The sequence below is a fragment of the Protobothrops mucrosquamatus genome, unplaced genomic scaffold (assembly GCF_001527695.2).
Source record: "Protobothrops mucrosquamatus isolate PMUCROS unplaced genomic scaffold, P.Mucros_1.0 scaffold1675, whole genome shotgun sequence".
NCBI lineage: Eukaryota > Metazoa > Chordata > Lepidosauria > Squamata > Viperidae > Protobothrops > Protobothrops mucrosquamatus.
In genome coordinates, this window is record NW_015387831.1 from 204,065 (window position 1) to 225,840 (window position 21,776).

Here is a 21,776-nt window from a genome sequence, read left to right on the forward strand (position 1 = left end):
ATAAAATTATAAAGATTATTGAGTAAACAGAAGCATATACTATTCCCCACAGCAAGGAGAAGCAGAGATGGTTAAATTAGACTCGTTTATCCAAAAAAGAGAATATATTTAGTTTTGTTTCTATTTGGAAATTGCTTTTGGATTTTGTGCTTGCAATAGAAAAAAAATGAAACTTTGATTTTTGTTTTTGCTGATTATAGAAGTTTGTTGCTATAGAAATGGCTTTTACTTTGTGTAAAAGTAAAAAGTTGAGGTTGTAATGTTGTTATCTTGTACTGTGTTAAAGAGAATTGGAAGTTGGTGCCTTTTTCTTCCCTTTTCCCTCTTTACACCATATCTTTTCTTTCTTCCCCCCCAAGTTTTCTATTACTTTTTTAAATTTCTGTTTGTATTTTATATTTTGATAATAATAAAATGTATCAACGTAATTTTAGTACACAAGCATTGCATGAACATTTCTTTCACCTGGGGCACTCTGTGCAAATCGTGCTTCTTGTATTACTGCTAATTTTGGCTGGATACTGCTTGGCTCAGGCTCCATTGGGACAGGAGACCCTTCCCTTGACAGGCTTTCTGGGGTTTGGACACCACTCGAATGAGCAGATAATATTCCCGAATGATTAGGAGAAGCTGGGGCACTTCTGCAAACAAAGAACAGAAATGGCCACTTTTAGACATAAAATTAACAACTATTACAGTAACCCACAAAAAATTATCTGATTCGTACACTTTCCACCAGGAGGATTTTTTGGGGTTTAAATAGCAGTAGATGTTCTTGCCAATGAAGGAGAAGGAGATGTTCTTGATTACAGAAGCTTTGTAGAGATAACTTAAAGGCAGGCAAAGTGTTTATTCAGAAGTACAGAATGAGAAACTGGTATAGATGGGCCAAAAAATTAGTGAGAATTTTAATAATAGAAACACATGTCCTACATTCTATAATTAAAGTGAAATACTTTAATATTGGTTTTTCCACTCAATTTACTTTCATATCTTCTCTAAAACACAAGACTTATTTCAAACAAAGAGTTGTTTACCGAGATGCATGTTTCAGACAATGCCTAAATAATAAATTGCAGTTTAAACAAAATTTAAATTTAATTACTTTGAATTAAAATTGAAATTTAATTGAAATTTAATTCAATTTCTATAATGAAAACTAGAATTTCTATTTGTACTCCTTTATCTTAAAGCTATACGTTCCACCTTTTACCCACTCCTAATTCAAGCCTTTTTTGATTCTTTAAACTATTAATTTATTTAATAATTATTAAATTATTCCAAATACTTAACAGGATAAAATTACTTGTCAATTTTGTAGTTGCTAAGCACATCTTTTTTGTGAAAATATGAATACATTCCAATTTTCATAGGAAAAATGCTGCTGGGAATAGTAATTTGGAGCATAAAAGCAACATGTGATTTGAAAAGGTTAAATACTGTGGTATTACTTTCTTTTCTCTCTGCTCTTTTCTTTAAGCCCAAGTATTTTTCCCATATTTTTTTTAAAAAAATGGCTGAGACTACAAGGAAAATATCAAGTGATTTGTTTGCTAAAAGTAAACATCAAGTTTTTCTTCCTTAAGATTGACCTTTGGTGACTATAAAGATATAGTCTGAAACATGAATGTATTTCTTGGCAACAATATAGCAGTTGCTTGCTACTGCCTTTTTCGGGAATTTAATTTTTAATTTAATTTAATAAATGGAATAAATAAATCAATACTTATGCTTAGTATATATGCAAATACATTTGCTAGATCTTTATGTGTGAACACAGCCAGTAGCAACTCCAGGGAACATTTCTTCCTCAGTACTGCAATCAGATGTAAGCATAAAAGCCCCACCAAACCTCCTCAAGGAGAAAATGTTAATAATTCCTTTCTGCCCCAACAGTTGTACTATTGCTTCTTTATTTGATGAACATCTCTGTTGTTTAGACCAGGGCTTTTCAACCTTTTCACCGACTGTACCACTTTTAGGATATGGCAATATTCGAGTACCACCTAGCAAGGTGTCAAAAACTTGATGACCAACAAAAAAAAACCCCCAAAAAACTCTGTTTAAAGTTGCAATTGCACTGAAATGACTTATGACCATTTTTCACACTTACGACCATTGCAGCATGCCCAGGGTCATGTGATTTATATTTGGATGCTTGGCAACTGATTCATATTTATGATGGTCACACTGTCCCAGGGTCATGTGATCCCCTTTTTTAACCTTTTGACAAGCAAAAACTTGATGACCCCCCCCCAAAAAAGGAAAAAAGTGATAAAGTACAGGTAGTCCTCGACTTACCCCTGCAGCTCCTGAGGACTCTCTCACGGCAAGTCCTGCACTGTGCTTTGGATTGTTCCCTCCCCTGCTACACTTGGCTAGGCTGGGCAGGGCCGCGTACCACCTGCCAGGTGCCAATGTACCACTGGTGGTACCCGTACCACTGGTTGAAAAGCCCTGGTTTAGACAGGTGACGATCATCCTTCGGTCAATAGACCCTGAAGTACACTTAAAGGAAAACCTCTGAACTGCTATATTTAAGTTGTTGTCCTCAATACCTTACCTAGAAGAAAGAGGTCCCAGTGGGGTTCTAAAGCAAGGTACTCCCCTTGGCCGCCTTTTCCTAAAAGCCTGTTCTATTAATTTGCTTTCAGAGGCAGGATCTATCCTCCAGAAGGAACCCTTGCCTGGTTCTTCCTGGGAACGTGGTACTTTGATGAAATAACGATTCAGAGAGAGATTGTGACGTATTGAATTCTGTGAGTCATAAAAGAAAACAAAGAAATCATCCATTTCAGTATTAAGGTGGAATATATTCTAAGGAAAACACTTTTATAAGAATTCTCCAAGTTTGGTGTTTTCACATCAAGCCTCTTCCATCAGTCATTCAACAATTTCCCCTTAATTATATTTCTCCGCAGTCTTGATCTCCAAAGTTCCCAGGGTCACATTTTTTAAATTCTTAATTTTTAAGATTTTATTTCACATTAAATTTAAGTATGCATACCACAATGCGGGTGTCATTTTGGAAATAATAATGCTTCTAATTTTTCAAGAAACATCCAACTTAGCTCATATAATTAAGATGTTTTCTTATTCTTAGGTCCTTGAGTAGGACTTGAATTATTAAGTTCCCACCAGTTTTAGACTGTGTGTTTAACTGTAGATCAGGCATGTCAAACTGCCGGCCCATGGGCCGGATGCATCATGGTGAAACTGCACCCACCACATTGCTGGCAATGGGGAAAAAGTTGCAATACATTGCGCGACATCATGTGACATCTTGACTTTGACATGCCTGTTGTAGATTATCCACATGTAATAACAACAAAGATCTGTAAACAGAAGTAGAACAACTGTGGCAAAAAAAACCCAAAGATAGTAAAAAATAGTAAAAAGCATCTTGAGTACAATCCCAAAATATCTAATGTACCACTTGAACATCATCAGCATTGACAAAATCACCATGAGTCAATTGCAAAAGGCAGCTTGGAACAGCTTACATCCTGCAACAATACCTTTACCATCAAACAACAACATCTGCCTATCCCAGATCCTTGGGAACAACTCAAGAGGTGGATAAAAATGCCAAATCCACTTTAAACATCAGGTTGATTGTATGACCAACCATAATAACAATAACAACAATTAACAACAACAATAATAATAAACTTCAAAATATACAGCCCAACATATGTTAATATGAGCAAAACAAGAGACCATAGTTTTTTTTTCAAAGTTCAGACATTCACAGGCTATAGGAATTAGGATGAATCTATAGTAATATAAAGTTATTGAAATTGGAATAAATGTTATTTGGTTTGATAATTTTAAGAATCTAGTATTAGAAGAACATTGCACAAAACTCCTGCGCTTATAAGGACATTCTACACACTATTAATGTCAAACTGTTTAATTTCAATATATTCTTCCTATATGTAAAGATATCTCAACTTCATATTTTATAATCAAAACTAGATTGTATAGAAATATAAATGGCACAATTTGCAACGTAGCATTAAAAGTGGTGAAGTAAACTATTTAATGAAGAAAAGTCTACGGGAAAGGAAAAGTCTACAAGAAGCATCATGTTTTATCTGAAACATCACAAAGCTACTCCTGGTTTAGACAATTTCCAGAAAAAACTAGACTATTCCTGAAATAGCTAGACTGATGTGGTCTTAAGGAAGAAACAGCTCTCCAGAATTGTCTCCCCAAAATGTTCTATGCAAACAATATACTTTAAGATGTCTACCTTCAACCCACCATAGTATGCTCATTTAAAAAAATATTAATAATTTTTACCTGCCAGCCCTTGTCTGCTGTCCTGTAGTAAGGATAATTTTTAGTTATGTGCGTATAAATTCCATTTAGTGTAAGTTGCTTATCAGGAGCCATTGTAATTGCTTGTACAATTAGTTGTGCATAGGAGTAAGGTGGCTTTGAATCATCCTAAATATTAAAAATAATAACAGAATTAAATTAGCTTATCCCTTCAGGAACATTAGAAATATAACATCAACTTTATAATATAATACAAAGGACATTATTTCTTGAAAGATACCATCATGCACATTGAACAACTTTTTCATTGTTATTACAAATTTGCATTTTCAATTTTATCAACATAGAGCTGTGTCCGCCACAATCCATTCCAAGGGTAAAATATCTCTAATGTGCTTTACTGCTACCATGTTTTTTTCTCTTAGTATATTCACCCTGCAACTCTTAAGCATATTGTTTGTCATGTGGGGATTAAATTCATCCTAAAACAACTAGATAACAGTAGTTTGGCCTATCTGAGAACTTCAACTAATCAGCACTCACTATCCTTGCTCAGACATGCTACCTCCTGAGTATACAGCTCTCTATTCACCAACCCCATCCATTTCTAGGAATGTATCAATAGAGAAAAAACCCAAAATCTTTAAAAGAAGCACAAAACAGCATTCTTCCTATACACCACGTAGTACATGATTTTTTCCTTTCTGTATTTGTGGCCATTCATCTTTGGGTTTACAACTCACTAATTGAGCTAGTCTGTTGTTCAGGTAGGGGCAATTAGCAGATTGTTTGGGGAATTACAGCAAAAGTACAAAAGCCAAATATGCTTTTTTGGGGGAGGGGCAGAACAGCATTTTTGTTTATATACTTATTTGTTAATGTATATGCCACCTTTATTGCAGGATCTCTTTACCTAAAGATCCCCTTTCAGATTATCACTGTAAGAAAGGCTGAATAGAGAAGCTGCAAGTGGTAGAGTTTAAGTGTTTTTCTTCTAAATCTTGCAAGTATTGCCTGGTTTCTGGTATCCATGCTAGCTTAATATCCTCCAACAGCTTATCACTTGTCTAGAAGAAAAATGAGGTAAGAACTGGGGATCACAGCAGACAGTATGTCCATTCAAAACACAGACGCCCATGACATTAGATGTTTGCAGAAGAGGAGAAACAACGGGAGGAGGGGGTTAGGGTTAAAAATTGCTAACTACACATAAATATTATTTCTGTTTACTTTTTAAAGCAATATTTTTCAATTAACTTCCATTATACTACTCAGTAACTGATTTTACAAATGGATTCTAATAAAAAGAATCTCACCTTTGGGCTATCTCCACCAGATGCTTCCTTATCATTTTCTGACTGTGAATTGTCAGCCATAAGATGTAAGTCAGATGGTATTACACGACCCATTTTGTACCCTGAAGAACCTGCACCACGAGGACTAGATGGGCAGGAATTTGCAGCACTATAAAACAATATGAAAAGAGTTGTCTATTTCATTACAGAATATATATCATTGTATCCAATAATTTCCTTCAGCTAAACATAATTTCCTGAACAAACATTCTCCAACTGTCTTGAGTTATACTCACATTAATGGGGAATGACAATTAAAAGGACACAGATTTTCCTTCTGTATTACCATCAAAATATATATTTATAAGAACATCTTTGCAAATATTGTATCTATTCCAAATACAATCCCTTGAGAGGTTAAAAACAAGTTTAATTCTAGATTTTCAGTGACAGGCAAGATGGAACAAATCTATTTGCCTTTATTATAAAACGCCTGCCCTTATGGTAAGTGTCTACTCTTCCTTTGACAACTATTAGTTTAGTGCACTATTTGGAAGAATCAGATCATAATAATTATGCCAGAATAAATGTTATTAAAAGCATAATATTAAATCTAAAGACTTGATATTAATAAAACAAATTATTATAAACATGCCTAATAATAATATGTTTTAAGCAGGACTACCATATCTGGACTCCAAAAATACATGAAACCATTTTCAATGAGTTAGAACTTCTGGTATCTCTTGGTACTATCTCAGTGACCATTTAGATTTTTGCAGCCTAGATATGGTAGCCCTAGTTTTAAAAGTAAGATATATAAATTAAATTAATCCTAGAATGAATAGGCTCATACATGCAAATATACAAATAGTCTTTGATTTATGATCACAACTGTGACAAGATTCTTCAGTCACCAAGCAAAGCAAACATTAAGTGAGATGTCATGTCACTGCTTCAGTCAACAACCCCAATCCTAGCACTCCTGGCTGTGGTCATTGAGCAATGTCTCATGAAGTAAACAGACTGAAAAATCTATCTGCTGGATTTAGCTCTGTGTGGGGTTGAATCCCTATGGCAAGCAGCTCTTTTACACTCAAAGGGGGATGCTGAAAAACATCCATCCCAAAATCAAAGCAGGATTTTGGCATGGAGTGTTTGTAGCACAAGGCATTAAACTCCTTCATTTCTGATGGCTGACTGCACAAGCCCCATGCTGCATACATCCACAAATCCAAGCAGAATTTGGTACAGAATATTTGCAACATGGGTTGTTTGCAGTCAGCTCACAGAGACAAGCGGGAGTCCTCTCAACAGGCAGAAGCAGCAGCTTCCAATTTTCCCTGCCCCCTTCCCATTACTTTCTGGGAAAACCTGGCAAGGAAGATTACAAATAGTGATCACATGATCGCAGGGCACTTGGCAACCAGTGGTAATAGGCTGCCAGGTGCCCAAAGCACAATCACATGACTGCAGGGTTGCTGCAACAATGTAACTTCAAGCACAGTCTCTTCATTAAGTCTTTCCTTCAGCTCTGTTACAATTTTGAATGGTCACTGAACAAATGGTTATTAATCAAGGGCTGCCTATAATGAAAATTCTGGGAAATGAAACAGAAAGTGCACTTTAAAGCAAGTGGTAGATATAATAAAAAGTAATATGAAACAAGTCTACAGATTTAAAGGGTGGCTTACTGCATTATATATTGCATTGGTATATAATGTGAACAAACAGAACATAATTGGAATGTTATATCAAAATAGGTATCACATGGTCATTACGATTGTTAGCAGAGTTATAATTCCCCAACAGATTTTTATCATTTTTAATCAATTTGTTTAGGAGAATTTGTATTGAAAGTAGATCATAAGTAGGTTATTTATTAATAGAAGATTCTAAAGTAATTTTATTGTAACATCTCAGATATGTTTTTGAAACTTATCAAACAATTTAGCTGAAGAAATTTGTCTGCATTCCAGATTAATTAAAACAGAGAAAATGTTCCTGCTGTTTCAGAATGGTGTTTGAAAACATAGCCCACAGTACCTTTGGTAGATCGGGGTTCATATAAACACATTTAATAAAATGAATGAAAATATTTTAATAATGCACTATAACAATAGTCTTAAGATCATTTAAAACTTATTGCATTTTAGAATGACACATTTTAAAATGCTGTAAGATTATGAATTCCACTAAAAAGTTAATATTTGGGTTTTTAATTTTTCTTGAGAAAAGTGTTAAGTACTTAATGCTTATATAGGAATGCTATAAATAACAGAATAACAGAATATATAAATTTAATTTATAAACATAGATGTTCCATAGGAGAAAAAACATTTCTGAGTTCTTTCTTATACTGCTCATATCTGAGCACTGGTTAACATATAAAGATCTAGTCACTTCCCTCACGAGAAAGATGAATATGGTCACAATTACCTCTCCTGGGCATGTTGTTTATGTTTTGTTCAGACTGAAAATGATGTTTTTAATCTTACATGAAGTAAAGTTTTTTCCTGATATCAAGAATTACTAAAGATGCTCTCAGACCATTGGCATGTGTTTTAATTAAATTAAGTACTTTTTTATCATACAATATACTGATCTGGGTCACATTAACACCAAGCCATTGTACAGGGTGCCTCACTGACAACATATCCCCTTCTAGTTGCACACTTTGCCTTATATTGCCACATGGAGAGGACAATTTTCTGCAATAGCATTTAAAGAATGCAAGGGTTATATTAGGAATGATAAATAATAAAATATTTGCACAGAATGAGGCACAGATGCTTTTCTTAGTTAAAACATTTCTCAAATATTTTAGAAACAAATACTTCCTCTGTTTTAATTCTATAGTTTTAGTACCTATAGTTTGTATACCTGTGTACATAAGGCAATTAATTATGATTTGTATCAAGGAAGGTTAGGTTAACGTTCGTTTGAACAAACTGTTATTGTAACAAAGCAACACACTTTCATAAAGCAGCCTGCTGCACACAAAAATGATTCCAAATGTTATTTTCACACTTCATGCTAAACTATGAGTCCATTTAAAGAAATCAGAAGATCACAGAAATAACTTAATCTGCTTGATAGGAAGATACTCTTCTGCCCTCAGCATTATTTCTCCCAGAGAGGCTGGTTGGCAGTTAAACACTATCACTACATGGAACTGCCCGCTCAGAAGCCAGTTAGTCCCGCAGCCTTGCTATGCCTATGTAACACCTCTGCTTCATGAACTGCAGAAAACCTTCAGATGGAATTCAAGATGCTAACTACTATCTATAAAGATGTGCACAAACTAGGATCAAGTTATTTGGAGAATATTTGTCTTTCATAGTATCTGCCTATTCTCCATGATCAGATAGAATGGTTTACTTCAAGGTCCTAACAATTAAACAATGACATCTGGTGGGTTAGGGTCCCTCTAGTTTGGGAACATATGAAATGTTTTTAATTGTTTCCTCAGGGAAATTTTTAATATGATATTGTTTTTTTAATTATGTGAAGCCACCCATAGGTTGCTTTTGGACTTGGGCAACCTCACAATCCGATGAATACATAATAAGTAAATAATAACACATAATAAATACATATTGTTTTAAGTCCCCATATGTATACATTTATTTCTCTTCAAATAAGGCCCCACACATTTATATTCCTTATGCATAAATAGGTCAAGCCCACACTGAAATTAATGAGACTGTCAGCATCATCGCTAATTTAACCAAGAATGATTGCTGGAATTTCATCTAATGCCAGTAAATATGATTAAGTGGCCACAGAAAAAAAAAGCAAAAATAATTTGCTCCAAGGATGTTAAATGTGATTGTAGAAATTTAAATTACAGATTAGTATGACATTTTTGTAGTTCAACGATAAACCTAAATGCAGCAACACAACATAAAAATACCTGATGGTTCCTGTGGGAGAAGGAAGAGGGCTAATCAAATGAGCCATGTTGTCTGGAATGTTTATTGTTAGGGGAGAAATCTGGGGTTGTACAGGTTTCACTGGGGACTGTGGGGACTCCTGTTTTTCTCTCTTTTCATTGGATAAAGCTGTAAATGTTATCTTGATGTTTGTGCTGGGAAACCTGAATGTACACCTGAAAAGTAAAAACAAAAGGTGTTAACTGAAATAAAGGTTTTCTTTATTTGCATAATTACAACAGCACTCATACTAATAAAATATTAAAAAAGAAAATATATACAATTGTTATAAAACTACATAATGAATATATGGTAAATACAATCACATTAATTTAGAAATGTGTTATTCTGTGGATTTTACTTTTGATTTTTATATACCAAAATTGCAATCAATAATTATTTAATAAATGTTGAAGTGGTATAAAAACCAGCATTAAGGTTATTTGATGATGATTCAAGTTCTTTAATCAGGAAACTATGAGGCTAATGCCTTAACACAGGGTCCCCAAACCCTGGTCCGTGGACCGGCACCAGTCCGCAGGGTGCCAGCAACCGGTCCGCACAAACAAGCAAAGCCCCATCTGCGGGATGCAGGCAGCACGCGAAACTACACCCCCTCTGGTCCATGGAAAAACCTTTCTCCACAGCACCGGTCCTTGGTGCTCAAAAGGTCGGGGGCCTCTGCCTTAACAGACTTATTTTCAAAGTAATGTTATACAATGTCTCACAAAGATCAGGTGATTCAGAATAGTACAAGGCCGCTATGGAGCATCTTTGCAGATCACATCCATACATCTTCATCCACCCTTCCTCCCTATCTGGATTTGTGTTTGGAAAAAAAAAAATAAGTGTAGTAAGGGAATTTTTTTTTGCAGGCCCTATTTTTGCCACTGTAAATATTAATAACAGTCCTATACTGACATATGGTTCTAGTATATGACAATAAGGACCGTCTCATTGCACTTGAATTAGCCCTCCCTACCCATGCCGACAGAGGGGACACACTGTGGGCCCCATGGGCCAGGGAATTCTGGCTGGTGGGATCCAGGAGAAAAGCTTTCTCTGCCATTGCACCTGCCCTTTAGAACATCTTGCCTCCCAGAATGAGGTCGGCTCCAGCCTCCTTACCTTCAGTAACAGCTTAAAGATCTGGCTCTGCCAGTTGACTTGGGGCTCCAACAGAAGGGTTTCACATTAGGGGTGTATGAATAGATTAACAAAACATCCCACCCCCTCCCCTTCTCATCATACTCCCTTCCCCCATCTTTTAGCTAGGCTGATTTTATAGTATTGTGTCTATATTATTATAAATTATACAGTTCTATCTTTTAATACTGTAAGCCGCCCAGATTTACTTTGTGGCAAGATGGGCAGCTAATAAATTTTACAAATAAATGAATAAATATGGTCATTCTGAACCCATCTATAAGGACTTCTCCAAAACATAGTATGAAATTAAGATAAATAAAAAGATAGATAAGGTAGATAATCTTTATTGTCATTTTTTTTTACTGTGGGCACACTGGCACACATTAAAAATGAAATTATGTTGCCTGCTCTCAAAAATGTACACATACATAACACACATATAGGTCAACTGATGGAATCCTAAGGGAACCCGCCCACTGACAAAGTCTAAAATATCTAAAGATTTCCTTACTTTCTTTTTTTAGGCCAAAATGGTTTTCAAATAAATCCTATTTAAACAGAAATTTTTTTTCTCATACTATTGAAGCTATTATAGTGATACTGAACAGACTCAGCATTGCCTGAAATATAATTATTTATAAAATTTCACCTCCATATCAGTTTGGCCCAGTATGTCCTTAAGCTAATTTCCTTTCCAAACATTTCAGCTTCTTTTTTCTAAAAAAGAAAAAATAATTACAATAATATGTGGCCAAGAGCACTTTTAAATGATGTCTTAACCCACAAGGGCAGCATTGCTTACTACAAAAAACTCATCTAATGGAACAAGACAAATTTTTATTAATGAAGGATTGGGTCGGAGAGGTTTGGTCACAAATATTTTGAGAAAAACTAAAAGGGTGGGCATTTTGATTCAAAAAAATAGTCATGTTGATATAACAGCATGGATTCTAATAATTGGGGTTAATATTATGGTATCCTATTATGTTTTATGAATGTTTTCAATATTTGAATGAGTTAATTTAATGATAAACTGGTAATAGGAGGAGATTTTAATAAAATATTGGATCCTGAACTTGGAAAAGAACAATTAGTTCTGTATTGAATGAAGATACAGATTTTTTTCAAAATAAAATCTACTGCATTTGGATGACATGCAAAAAAACAGCTTTTATTTGCCCCATTATCTGAGACAGAGATTAAACAAATAATTATAAAAGAGGCCAGTGGTAAAACACAAAGAATGGATGCATACCCTAAAAGTGGTATAAAATTTTTACAGACCTTTTAGTGCCAACATTTTGTCAATTGTACGAAATATTTGATAAGGGAATTGCATCTGCAGCATTCAGTCAGGCTTATATTATTGTTATACTAATAGCAAGTAAAACGTGGATGCTAATTATCATCCAATCTCATTCATGAATGTTGATACAAAGATCATAACAGCAGTGTTAGTAAATATCGTTTGTTAAGAATGATCAGTGTGTATAAAAACTAGGCAATTAGCAGACATTAGATTTGTCTGAAATGGTATAGGTTCTCCTGCTTGAGTAGGGGGCTGGACTAGAAGACCTCCAAGGTCCCTTCCAGCTCTATTCCATTCCATTCCATTCCATATTAGTTGTAACTTTAATTGATTTGAATAAAAACAAAAATCAACTTGTAATTTTATTAGATGCTAAGGTCTTTTATAAAATACGGTATATAAAAGCATCAGCCTTCTTTATGGTCCAGCTCTCACAATCATACATTACTACTTGGAAAACTATAGCTTTGACTATATAGATATTTGTTGGCAATGTCTCTGCTTTTCAATATGCTATCTAGGTTTGCCAAAGCTTTCCTCTCAAGCAGCAGGCATCTTTTAATTTCATGGCTTCATTCACTGTCTACAGTGATCTTGGAGCCTAAGAAAATAAAATCTGTCACTGTTTCCATTTCTTCTCCTTCTATTTGCCAAGAAATTATGGGACCAGATGCCATGATCTTAGTTTTTAATCTTGAGTTTCAAGTTAACTTTTGCAATCTTCTCTTTCATCTTCATCAAGACAAGAGGCTGTTTATTTCCAGGTTGCCTGGTTCAAGGTCAGCGATCACATCATCAAGGTTATCAGGGACATTAAGATCTCCCTTGTATAGTTCTTCTGTGTATTCTTGCCACCTCACCTTAATCTTTTCTGCTTCTATTAGATCCCTACCATTTTTGTCCTTTATCATGCCCATCTTTACATGAAAAGTTTCCTTGATAATCTCCAACTTTCTTGAAAAGATCTCTAGTCTTTCCCATTCTATTGTTCTCCTTTCTTTCCATTGTTCATTTAAGAAGGCCTTCTTGTCTCTCTCCTTGCTATTCTCTGGAAATCTGCATTCAGTTGGGTATATCTTTCCCTTTCTCCCTTGCCTTTCCCTTTATTTCTTCTTCAGCTATTTATAAAGCCTCATTCTTTTTCTTTTGGATGGTTTTACTTGCTGCCTCCTGTACAATGTTACGAACCTCCGTGACCATCCATAGTTTTTCAGCAATTCAGTCTACCAGATCCTGTCCTTTAAATCTATTCATCACCTCCACTGTATATTCATAAGGGATATGATTTAGGTCATATCTAATTTTTCCCTACTTTCTTCAATTTAAGCCTGAATTTTGCAGTAAGAAGCTCTTGATTTGAGCCAGTGAGCACTGAATTTTTATTGATTGCATAGAGCTTCTCCACCTTTGGCAGCAAGGTACATAATCAATCTGATTTCAGTATTAACCATCTGGTGAAGTCCATGTGCAGAGTCGTCTTTTGAGTTGTTGAATAAAAGTGTTTGCTATGAACAGCATGTTCTTTTGACAAACTCTGTTAGCCTTTGCCCTGCTTCAATCTGTATTCCAAGGCCAAACATGCCTGTTATTCTAGTTACTCTTTGACTTACTATTTTAGCATTCTAATCCCCTATGATGAAAGGACATCTTCTGTTGGTATTAGTTCTAGAAAGTGTTATAGGTCTTCATAGAACCAATCAACTTCAGCCTCTTTTGCATCAGTGGTTGGAGCACAGACCTGGATTACTATAATGCTGAATGGTTTGCCTTGCACTTGAACAGAGACCATTCTGTTGTTTTTTTTAGACTGTATCCAGTACTGCTTTTCCCACTCTTTTATTGACTGAGGGCTACTTCATTTCTTCTAAGGAATTCTTGCTCACAGTAGTAATTATAATGGTCATCTGAATTAAATTTACCCATTCTCATTCACTTTAGTTCACTGATTCCCGAAGATGCCAATGCAATATATATAGGGAGTCCTCGACTTACGACCACAGCTGAAACTTTCTGTTGCTAAGTGAAACATTTGTTAAGTGAGTTTGCCCCATTTTACAACTTTCTTGCCACAGTTGTTAGGAGAATCACGTAATTGTTAAACTATTAAGTGAATCTGGCATCCCCATTGATTTACTTGTCAGAAGGTTGCAAAAGAGAATCACGTGACCCCAGGACACTGCAACCATCATAAATATGAGTCAATTGCCAAATGTCTACATTTTGATAACATGATCATGGGGATGTCACAACAGTCATAAGAGTGAAAACTGGTCATAACTCACTTTTTTCAGTGCCTCTGTAACTTTGAACAGTCACTAAACGAACTGTCATAAGTTAAGGACTACCTGTATACTTGAATATTTACATTACACAGGTATATATAGCATTCTTTACTGTTAACTGCTTTAACAATATATTTTAACTTCATTTCCTTTTCTTGTTATCTTTTTTCATTAAACTTCGGGGAAAATGTGATAATAAAGAAACTCTTACATATATAAACGTAGCATTAAAAGAAACGTAAAAAAAAGGACAATGATAATTTGTAAAATTTTTTTGGATGGTAGACCTAATTTTCATGAAACGAGTGTACATATTTAAGGGGGTAGAAAATGCCGAAATTTGGTACATTTTAAATTTCGTGGTCTGTTTGTAAAAAAGTTTCTAAAGTAACAAAATACACTGCATCTTTGCAGTCTAAAAAGAATACTGTAAAAAAAAAATTTGCCTGCAGGCTGTAGTTACTGTAGAAACCAAGCTCTTCATCCTTTTCTGCAAGCTGAAGACACAAAAGAGTTGGAAAGCAGGGATCAATGGGAAGCAGCTTATACAATTCCTTGTCACATGAGCTGCAGGGAAACCAGACATTAATTCATTAAACTTACCATGTAATGCTTCTGGAATTTGAGGCTCCTCTATACAAATATAAAAGAAACTCGGCCTATGAAAACACTACAGTATTTGGTAATTCTCAAGACCAAGACTAAATACAAGCTTGTTTTGTGGTCATTATATCGTCAACCATGAGCAAATATAATTTGATAGGAAGAAGACTGCATGTCTACACTTGCTGCAGATTTCAAAAAGCTGTTTCAACAAGTTATACATGTTACTCAAGTCAATTCTCATAAGCCCTAACTCAACTTTCTTCTTTTCATTTTATCATTCTTACTATTTTAATGCAAAAAACTGATAGATGTTGTTTTTTTCCTATTTTTCTATTTACACAATCTGTAGGACTTCCAAACAAAACTGGCATTATAGGGTAGAAAAAAGAAAAGAGACAAAAAGCTATACTGAGATGAAGGGAGGGCACATTCAGATCTCATAGCTAGGTGTCAGTTAATAATCTTCAGGAAACTGGCATAGCACAAAACTAGATACCTGCTGTGAAAAAACGTATTCCTTTACAAAAATGGCTGTAGACTTTGTATACGCTCCACATGTATTATAACAAAGTAAAGATATAAGCCTGCAGTTTATTTGGACGTTTGCTCATAAATCCAGGAAAAAAGGCAAGCTGGGACACTATGAAGCATCCAAAAGGACATGACTATTATATAGAAAGTAATCTCATCAGTTTGCTTTCTGGTAAATGACTGCTGTAAATGCCATTTTCTTGTGTCGTTGGCACATACTTATCCGTTCCGTTGTATTACTACCCGTAAAACACTTTTGTGTCATATTTGAGTCTTGAGGTTTACACCGGTAGTCAGGTACCAGATTTGTGCAATTGTTGTAAAGGAACAATCGACGTAAATTCGGTCACTAACGTGATTAGTGTAAAGATCGTCGGTTGATATTTACAGGGGACTTATTTAATATAATCATTTCCATTAACTAAATAGAAGCCAACAGCCAGGTGTTTCCAAAACATGCAAGATGCAGTGTTTTCCTCTGGAAACAAATTTCAGCCCATACAGTGTATACCTGTTGTCTTAGGTTACTGAAAATTTTGATAAAGCCAACACTTCAAGGCCAATTGTCAGTGTTCATGAAGCTTCCTCGGATACCTGCTCTCCAAATTGGCCTTTTGGGTTATTATCTGGTCACTTGGCCACTACTGCAACTTTTGACTGGATATGTAAAAGGGGGGAGCTTTCTTCTGCTCCAACCCTTTACTTCGTCCTCAGTTTACACTTCCTGAGATTTTCTGTACTATATTTTGCCATCTTGCTTCCTTCTGTTCCATGGTTCCTATTATATCCATGCACACATAATTCTCCATCATCACTTCCAGGCTTGCTCTTCCTCACCCTATTGCTGTTATTTTGAGGAAGCCACTTACTCAGGTGCTGCTTTACAACTCTTGTGGCCCATGACCTCACAGTCCTCACCTTTCTTCACTCCTTCAGCAATTTTGACCTGGGGTGGAGTGGTCCTCAGTTCTTGTTGGGCAACTTTTGTGCTTTAGAGAAGGAAATGTGCTGCTCCTTCTGATGCCTTCCCCCCCCCCAATGCTGCTATCTTCACTAAATTCTCCTCTGTCCTGAAGCTCTTTTAAGAAGTCTGAGTCTCACTCTCACATATGCATGTTCCTTTTCTCTACCAAATTCCCAATTAAAAAAAGATACCCCCTACTAAGTCAACCCTGCCCCCTTAAAAAAAAAACAATTTCCAAAGCAGATGGGATCCTTAGCTGGGTTCTGGATGAAAAGTCACGTGTACAGTGCATTCAGAAAGAATTCAGACCCCCTTCACTTTTGTCAATTTTGTTATACTACAGCCTGATTCCACAGTTGTTGAAATTCATTTTTTTTCCTCAGTACCCTATAATGACAAAGTGAAAACAGAAATTTTAGAAATGACTGTAAATTTATTAAAAAGAAAAAACTGAAATATCACATTGGTGTAAGTATTCAGACCCTTTGCAACAACACTTGAAATTTAGTTCAGGAGCCTCCCATTTCTGACATGTTTCTACACCTTGACTGGAGTCGACCTGTGGTAAGTTAAATTGGTTGGACATTATTTGGAAAGGCACACACCTCTCTACAGAAGTCCTCACAGCTGGCAATGCATGCTGTAGCAAAAGCCATGAGGTCAAAGGAACTGTCTGCAGAGCTCAGAGACAGGATTAGAATCAGAATCAGAATAGAGCTGGAAGGGAGCCTGGAGGTCTTCTAGCCCAACCCCCTGCTCAGAGTTCCTATACCAGACGTGTCAAACTCGCAATGTCACGTGACGTCGCGCTACGTATCGGAACTTTTTTGCCATTGCCGGCAATGGGGTAGGCGCGGTTTTGCAATGACGCATCCGGCCCATGGGCCGGCAGTTTGACACTCCTGTCCTATACCATTTCAGACAAGTGACTGTCCAGTTTCTTCTTTAAAACCTGCAGCGATGAAGCACCCACAATTTCTGAAAGCAAGCTGTTTCACTGGTTAATTGTCCTCACTGTTAGGAGGACAATTGGAATACTGTTGTTAGGAATTTCTCCTTAATTCCAGGTTCCTTCTCTCCTGTCCTGCCCCCTGGTGCTTTGGAAAACAAATTGACCTCCTCCTCTTTGTGGCAACCTCTCAAATACTGGAATACTGCTATCATGTCTCTCCTAGTCCTTCTGGGGAAGGCTACAATAAGATTTCTGCTGCACTGAAGAGCACAGTGGCCTCCATAATTCTCAAATGGGAGAAGTTTGGCATAACCAGAAGTGGGCTGACTCTCCCCACTGCCAGAAGTTCAATCTTGACTGGATCAAGATTGATTCAATCTTCCATCCTTGGAGTTTGGAAAAATGAGGATCCAGATTGTTGGGGGCAATATGTTGATGTTGCAAACTGCCCAGAGAGTGCTGTAAACTAAAGTAGCAATCCCCAACCTTTCCAGCTCTGCGGACTGGCAGCGACAAGAGGGAGGGGATGATTTCACACTTACACAAATGCAGCTTTACATGTGTGTTCACCTGCCAGCTGCTTGCGCAACCTGTTCCCAACAGGCTGCAGCCACAGTAAAGCACCATGGGGTGGTATGTAATGGGGTGGTATGTAAGTCTAAATGCTATTGCTGATGCAATGATGCAAACAGCTGCAGAACTACTTACAAATAAAACATTGTCTTGTGACATCATAAAAGACAACAAATATACTACTGCATGAAGCTTAATGGAATTCCATCTACTTTATCAGCTGTATAGACATTTTTTGTTGTTAGTTGTTAAATTGCCACAGGCCTTTTGTTGCTACAAGTTGTTATACAATACAAGTTGTTATACAATAACGTAAACCTAAGAAATATGTAAATATTGTTCTAGACAAGCCTAATAATGATATTGTCCAATAAAGTCAGTGTATCACCTAAATTTAATGAACCATGAAGCAGTATGTGGATCACTCCTCATATTAACCATGAAGGGTTTGGTTAACTATTTAGAGCAGTAGTTAACATTCCCAAACTTTTTGCTTCATTACCCAAAATAACTTATCAGAAAATATTTTTTACCTAATATAATTAAACACTTTAAGTCAATTTAAATGTCCCTGTTGTGATTTGGTTATGGGCTTGTGTGTCATTACCCAAACAAAAATCCACTTTTATCTAATTTTGGATAATTTACCCAGGAATGGGAAGCACTTTTTTTAGGACATCTGTTTTTTGATCTGTACAGTATATCATTTCAGTTACATTTCCTACAATCAATGTGGAAACATACCTTTTCGAACATGCTATGCTATGCTATGCTATGCTATGCTTTTTTTTTTAAACATACAATTTTCTCCCTTTGGTTAATAGTCAACAAGCACAGCAGATCATCACTAGTTTTGAAAACCTTTCAAAATCTATTTCACCAGCTTGGTTAACATAGTATATAGTATTAATTCATATAACCTCCTGTACCTCCCATTCAGTTTCAAGATTGTTCACTTTCCTTTTGATCTGGTAGTCTCTGGAACTGGGAAGAATAAAAGGAAATGCACACTAATTTGCACTGTGGGGATTCTGCAAAAGGTTCTATGCAATTTAACAGTCCAAATAGGCTTTTACACAGGTTGACAATTTATATATGTGAATTCACAGATGAATACTAGAAAAATTAACTTACAAGTAACTAATTTCTCATGGTCTCTATGATTAATAAACTACAACACCCAGGGGCAGATAACAGATCAAATAGCACTCAAGATAAAAGCAACCAAGAGGGACAGATTAATAGGGACACAAGAACGGAACAAAAAGGAATATGAGCTAATCTGTGGTCTAGAAAAATAAAAGGCAAGATACTGCACAAACAAGAAAAGAGCAATTCTCAGAAGTGAGACAGCATCTTTGCGATTTTTTCCAGGAATCATAGATGAATGTAAAAAATGGAAATGGTCATTAGGTTCATCTTGGACACAGAGGCCAATGTTCTTGGGATGATAAGAAAGGAAGTTCCACACTTGAGTGAGGGAGCCTGAGAGACAGCTACAATCTACTTGTATTAAGGTGCTATTATAACTAAGCCAGGATCTGTTCTTTTCTACCTCCCCCTGCTTTTTTTTTTTTTTTACTATCAATGGATACTGCCAAAAGGAAGGCAATGACAACCTTACTGCCCCATCCTACCCTCCCCCCCACCACTCTTTGGGTAGAGGGGAGGCCCTTCATAGGGATTAGTAACTGATCACTGACACCACTGCAGGGCAGTAGCCCAGGCCTGGCTGTGATATGAGCAAGGGAAGAAAGCTTCACTTGGCTATTCAGTGCTTCTGTATTACAATAGGGTCTATTCCAAGGAGCCAAAAACTTTGCTCCTAGACAGCCTCCACACAACAGCCATCCACCATATGCTTAGCTCCAATGTCAACAACAAGCAACTCATCATTGCGCAACTATTACCATGGCCTAAGCAAGCCACAGAACTGTTTCACCGAATTGCTTTTATTAAGTATTTTTATGCTCAGTAACATAATGTGATACTCTTTACTGTCTTTATATGCTGGACTCCCTAGGGAATGTTGTATTAATGTACAAAAAGTTTTCAGTGTAGCAGCTTTTGAACCAATAAACCGGACTTCATATAGCAGTTGACAATTCGGCTAACAGTCTGCATATAGGACGCAGGTCACTAGAATGAAGAAATGCTGGTTGACTATGAATTCTGTGCTAATGACAGTCATGTCCAAATGATGAAGTATGCCTTCACACCAAGAAAAACTCCGCCAGACCAGAAAACAGACTGGTGAAGAATGGGACTGAACCAAGCTAGATGGGCTTACTCTTGAACCAACAAGGCCAGTGGTTCAATTCTGGAGGGCCCTGAAGACCTATTTATCAGGATATGCATCACCATTTAGGCAACATTATGCCAGAGCTGCTACATAAAAGCAGTGACTCTGTGCCATGGCCCCCACATCTCTCCATTAATTGCTTTTCCTCACAAGATCAAATAAATTAGGCCAATTCAGTGAAAGTGGTTCTGAAAGTAGTAAGATGCCAAGCCACAAAGATTGTATAGGTTAATATTTGCACTTTAAATTGCACCCAGAACCTAATGCAGGGTTCATTACAAGGTTAATGAGGTCTGATTGATGAATGCTGGGTAATACATGAGCGGCTGCATTTTAGGTCAAATAAAATCTCCAGGTGGTCTTTTAAAGCAGCCCCATGTATAACACGTGGCAGTAGTCTCATGAAACTGTAACAAAGGCATGAATAGCAAGGACCTCATGCCGTAGATAGGGTTACATGAGCATGCGGTTAACAGAATCTTCAGACATTCATGGCAGACAGAAAGACCTCAGAGGGAATCACAAAAATTCATCCCTGTAGTCACATAGACCAGACACACGCATACACAAACAAACATACAGTTATAAAGGACAATAAAAATAAAGCAGGAATAGGTAGAAGGGAATAGGACACCTTCTATCCACAGTGATCATGCCATTCTGAATTTTAAAAGAAAGAAGTCCACCTTGGAAGGGCAGAAATTTTAAAAGTAAGAAATGTGCTCCATATTAGCTAAAAAGACTAAAAACTGGCCAAGTGATAACTAATCAATTAACCTGTACTAGTATAACATTGGCACACGATGAGAATCAATTAACTAGGCGAAGATAACTCAGTCAAGAGTGTCATGTGAATAAAACCAACTAGAGAAGGAGCAGCTACATAAAGTTTCCCTGCCAGACAGAACATTCAGTTCCTACCAACTTGAAAAGTGAAGAGCAGCATACCTTGGCTCCATTTGCTCGCTCCAGCAATTCTGGCCCCATCCAACAGCTAAAGAAACAAGAGCTACAAATTACTATTCAAGCAAGTGTTCCAGCAAGTAACATCAGGCCAGCCTGATCTGAATGCCAGCATGTAAATGCCAACATGCTACTCATCACTTCTCTCTGGTCTTGAGAAACTGATCTCTCTCCTCTCACTTATTTTTGGAGACTTTTTAAGGATATATAGCTCTATTGATATATAATCTGGAAAAGCAGTTATCTAGTATTAAAATATTAGTAAGTAAATAAATTAACGAATAAATCCATGCAGCATTGTGACCGTACAAGAAGTTAGGTCTAGTTTTGTTCAATATTTATGGAAACTGAGATTTTTCTCTGAATTTCCTTTCAATCAAATAATGACCTTATTTTAAAGAAGATACATTTGGAAAAATCAAAATAACTTAACAGTTTAGAAAACAAAGGCAATTTGCTTCATGACACTGAACAGGAAGCTTATCTCATTGGAAAACAGTTTGTATAGAAATCACCACAGATAGCCTTTAACTTACAACTATTCAAAGTTAGGATGGAACGACCCATGACCCAAGTTAAGGCCATTGCATGGTCATGTGATCATGAGCATTTGGCAGCCTGGCCGCACTAA

At 36.4% G+C, this 21,776-nt stretch overlaps 1 protein-coding gene across 1 annotated transcript in view; it reads right to left on the reverse strand.

Annotated features, from left to right (window-relative positions):
* Positions 1 to 21,776, reverse strand: part of FOXK2 (forkhead box K2) — a 44,046-nt gene that overhangs the window by 12,414 nt on the left and 9,856 nt on the right. Inside the window, exons 2-6 of the mRNA XM_015822779.2 lie at positions 9,496 to 9,690; positions 5,601 to 5,748; positions 4,306 to 4,452; positions 2,564 to 2,757; positions 466 to 641 (exon numbers count right to left, since the gene is read on the reverse strand). Coding sequence (XP_015678265.2) covers positions 466 to 641; positions 2,564 to 2,757; positions 4,306 to 4,452; positions 5,601 to 5,748; positions 9,496 to 9,690 — 860 coding nt within the window. The remainder of the gene's footprint in view (positions 1 to 465; positions 642 to 2,563; positions 2,758 to 4,305; positions 4,453 to 5,600; positions 5,749 to 9,495; positions 9,691 to 21,776) is intronic.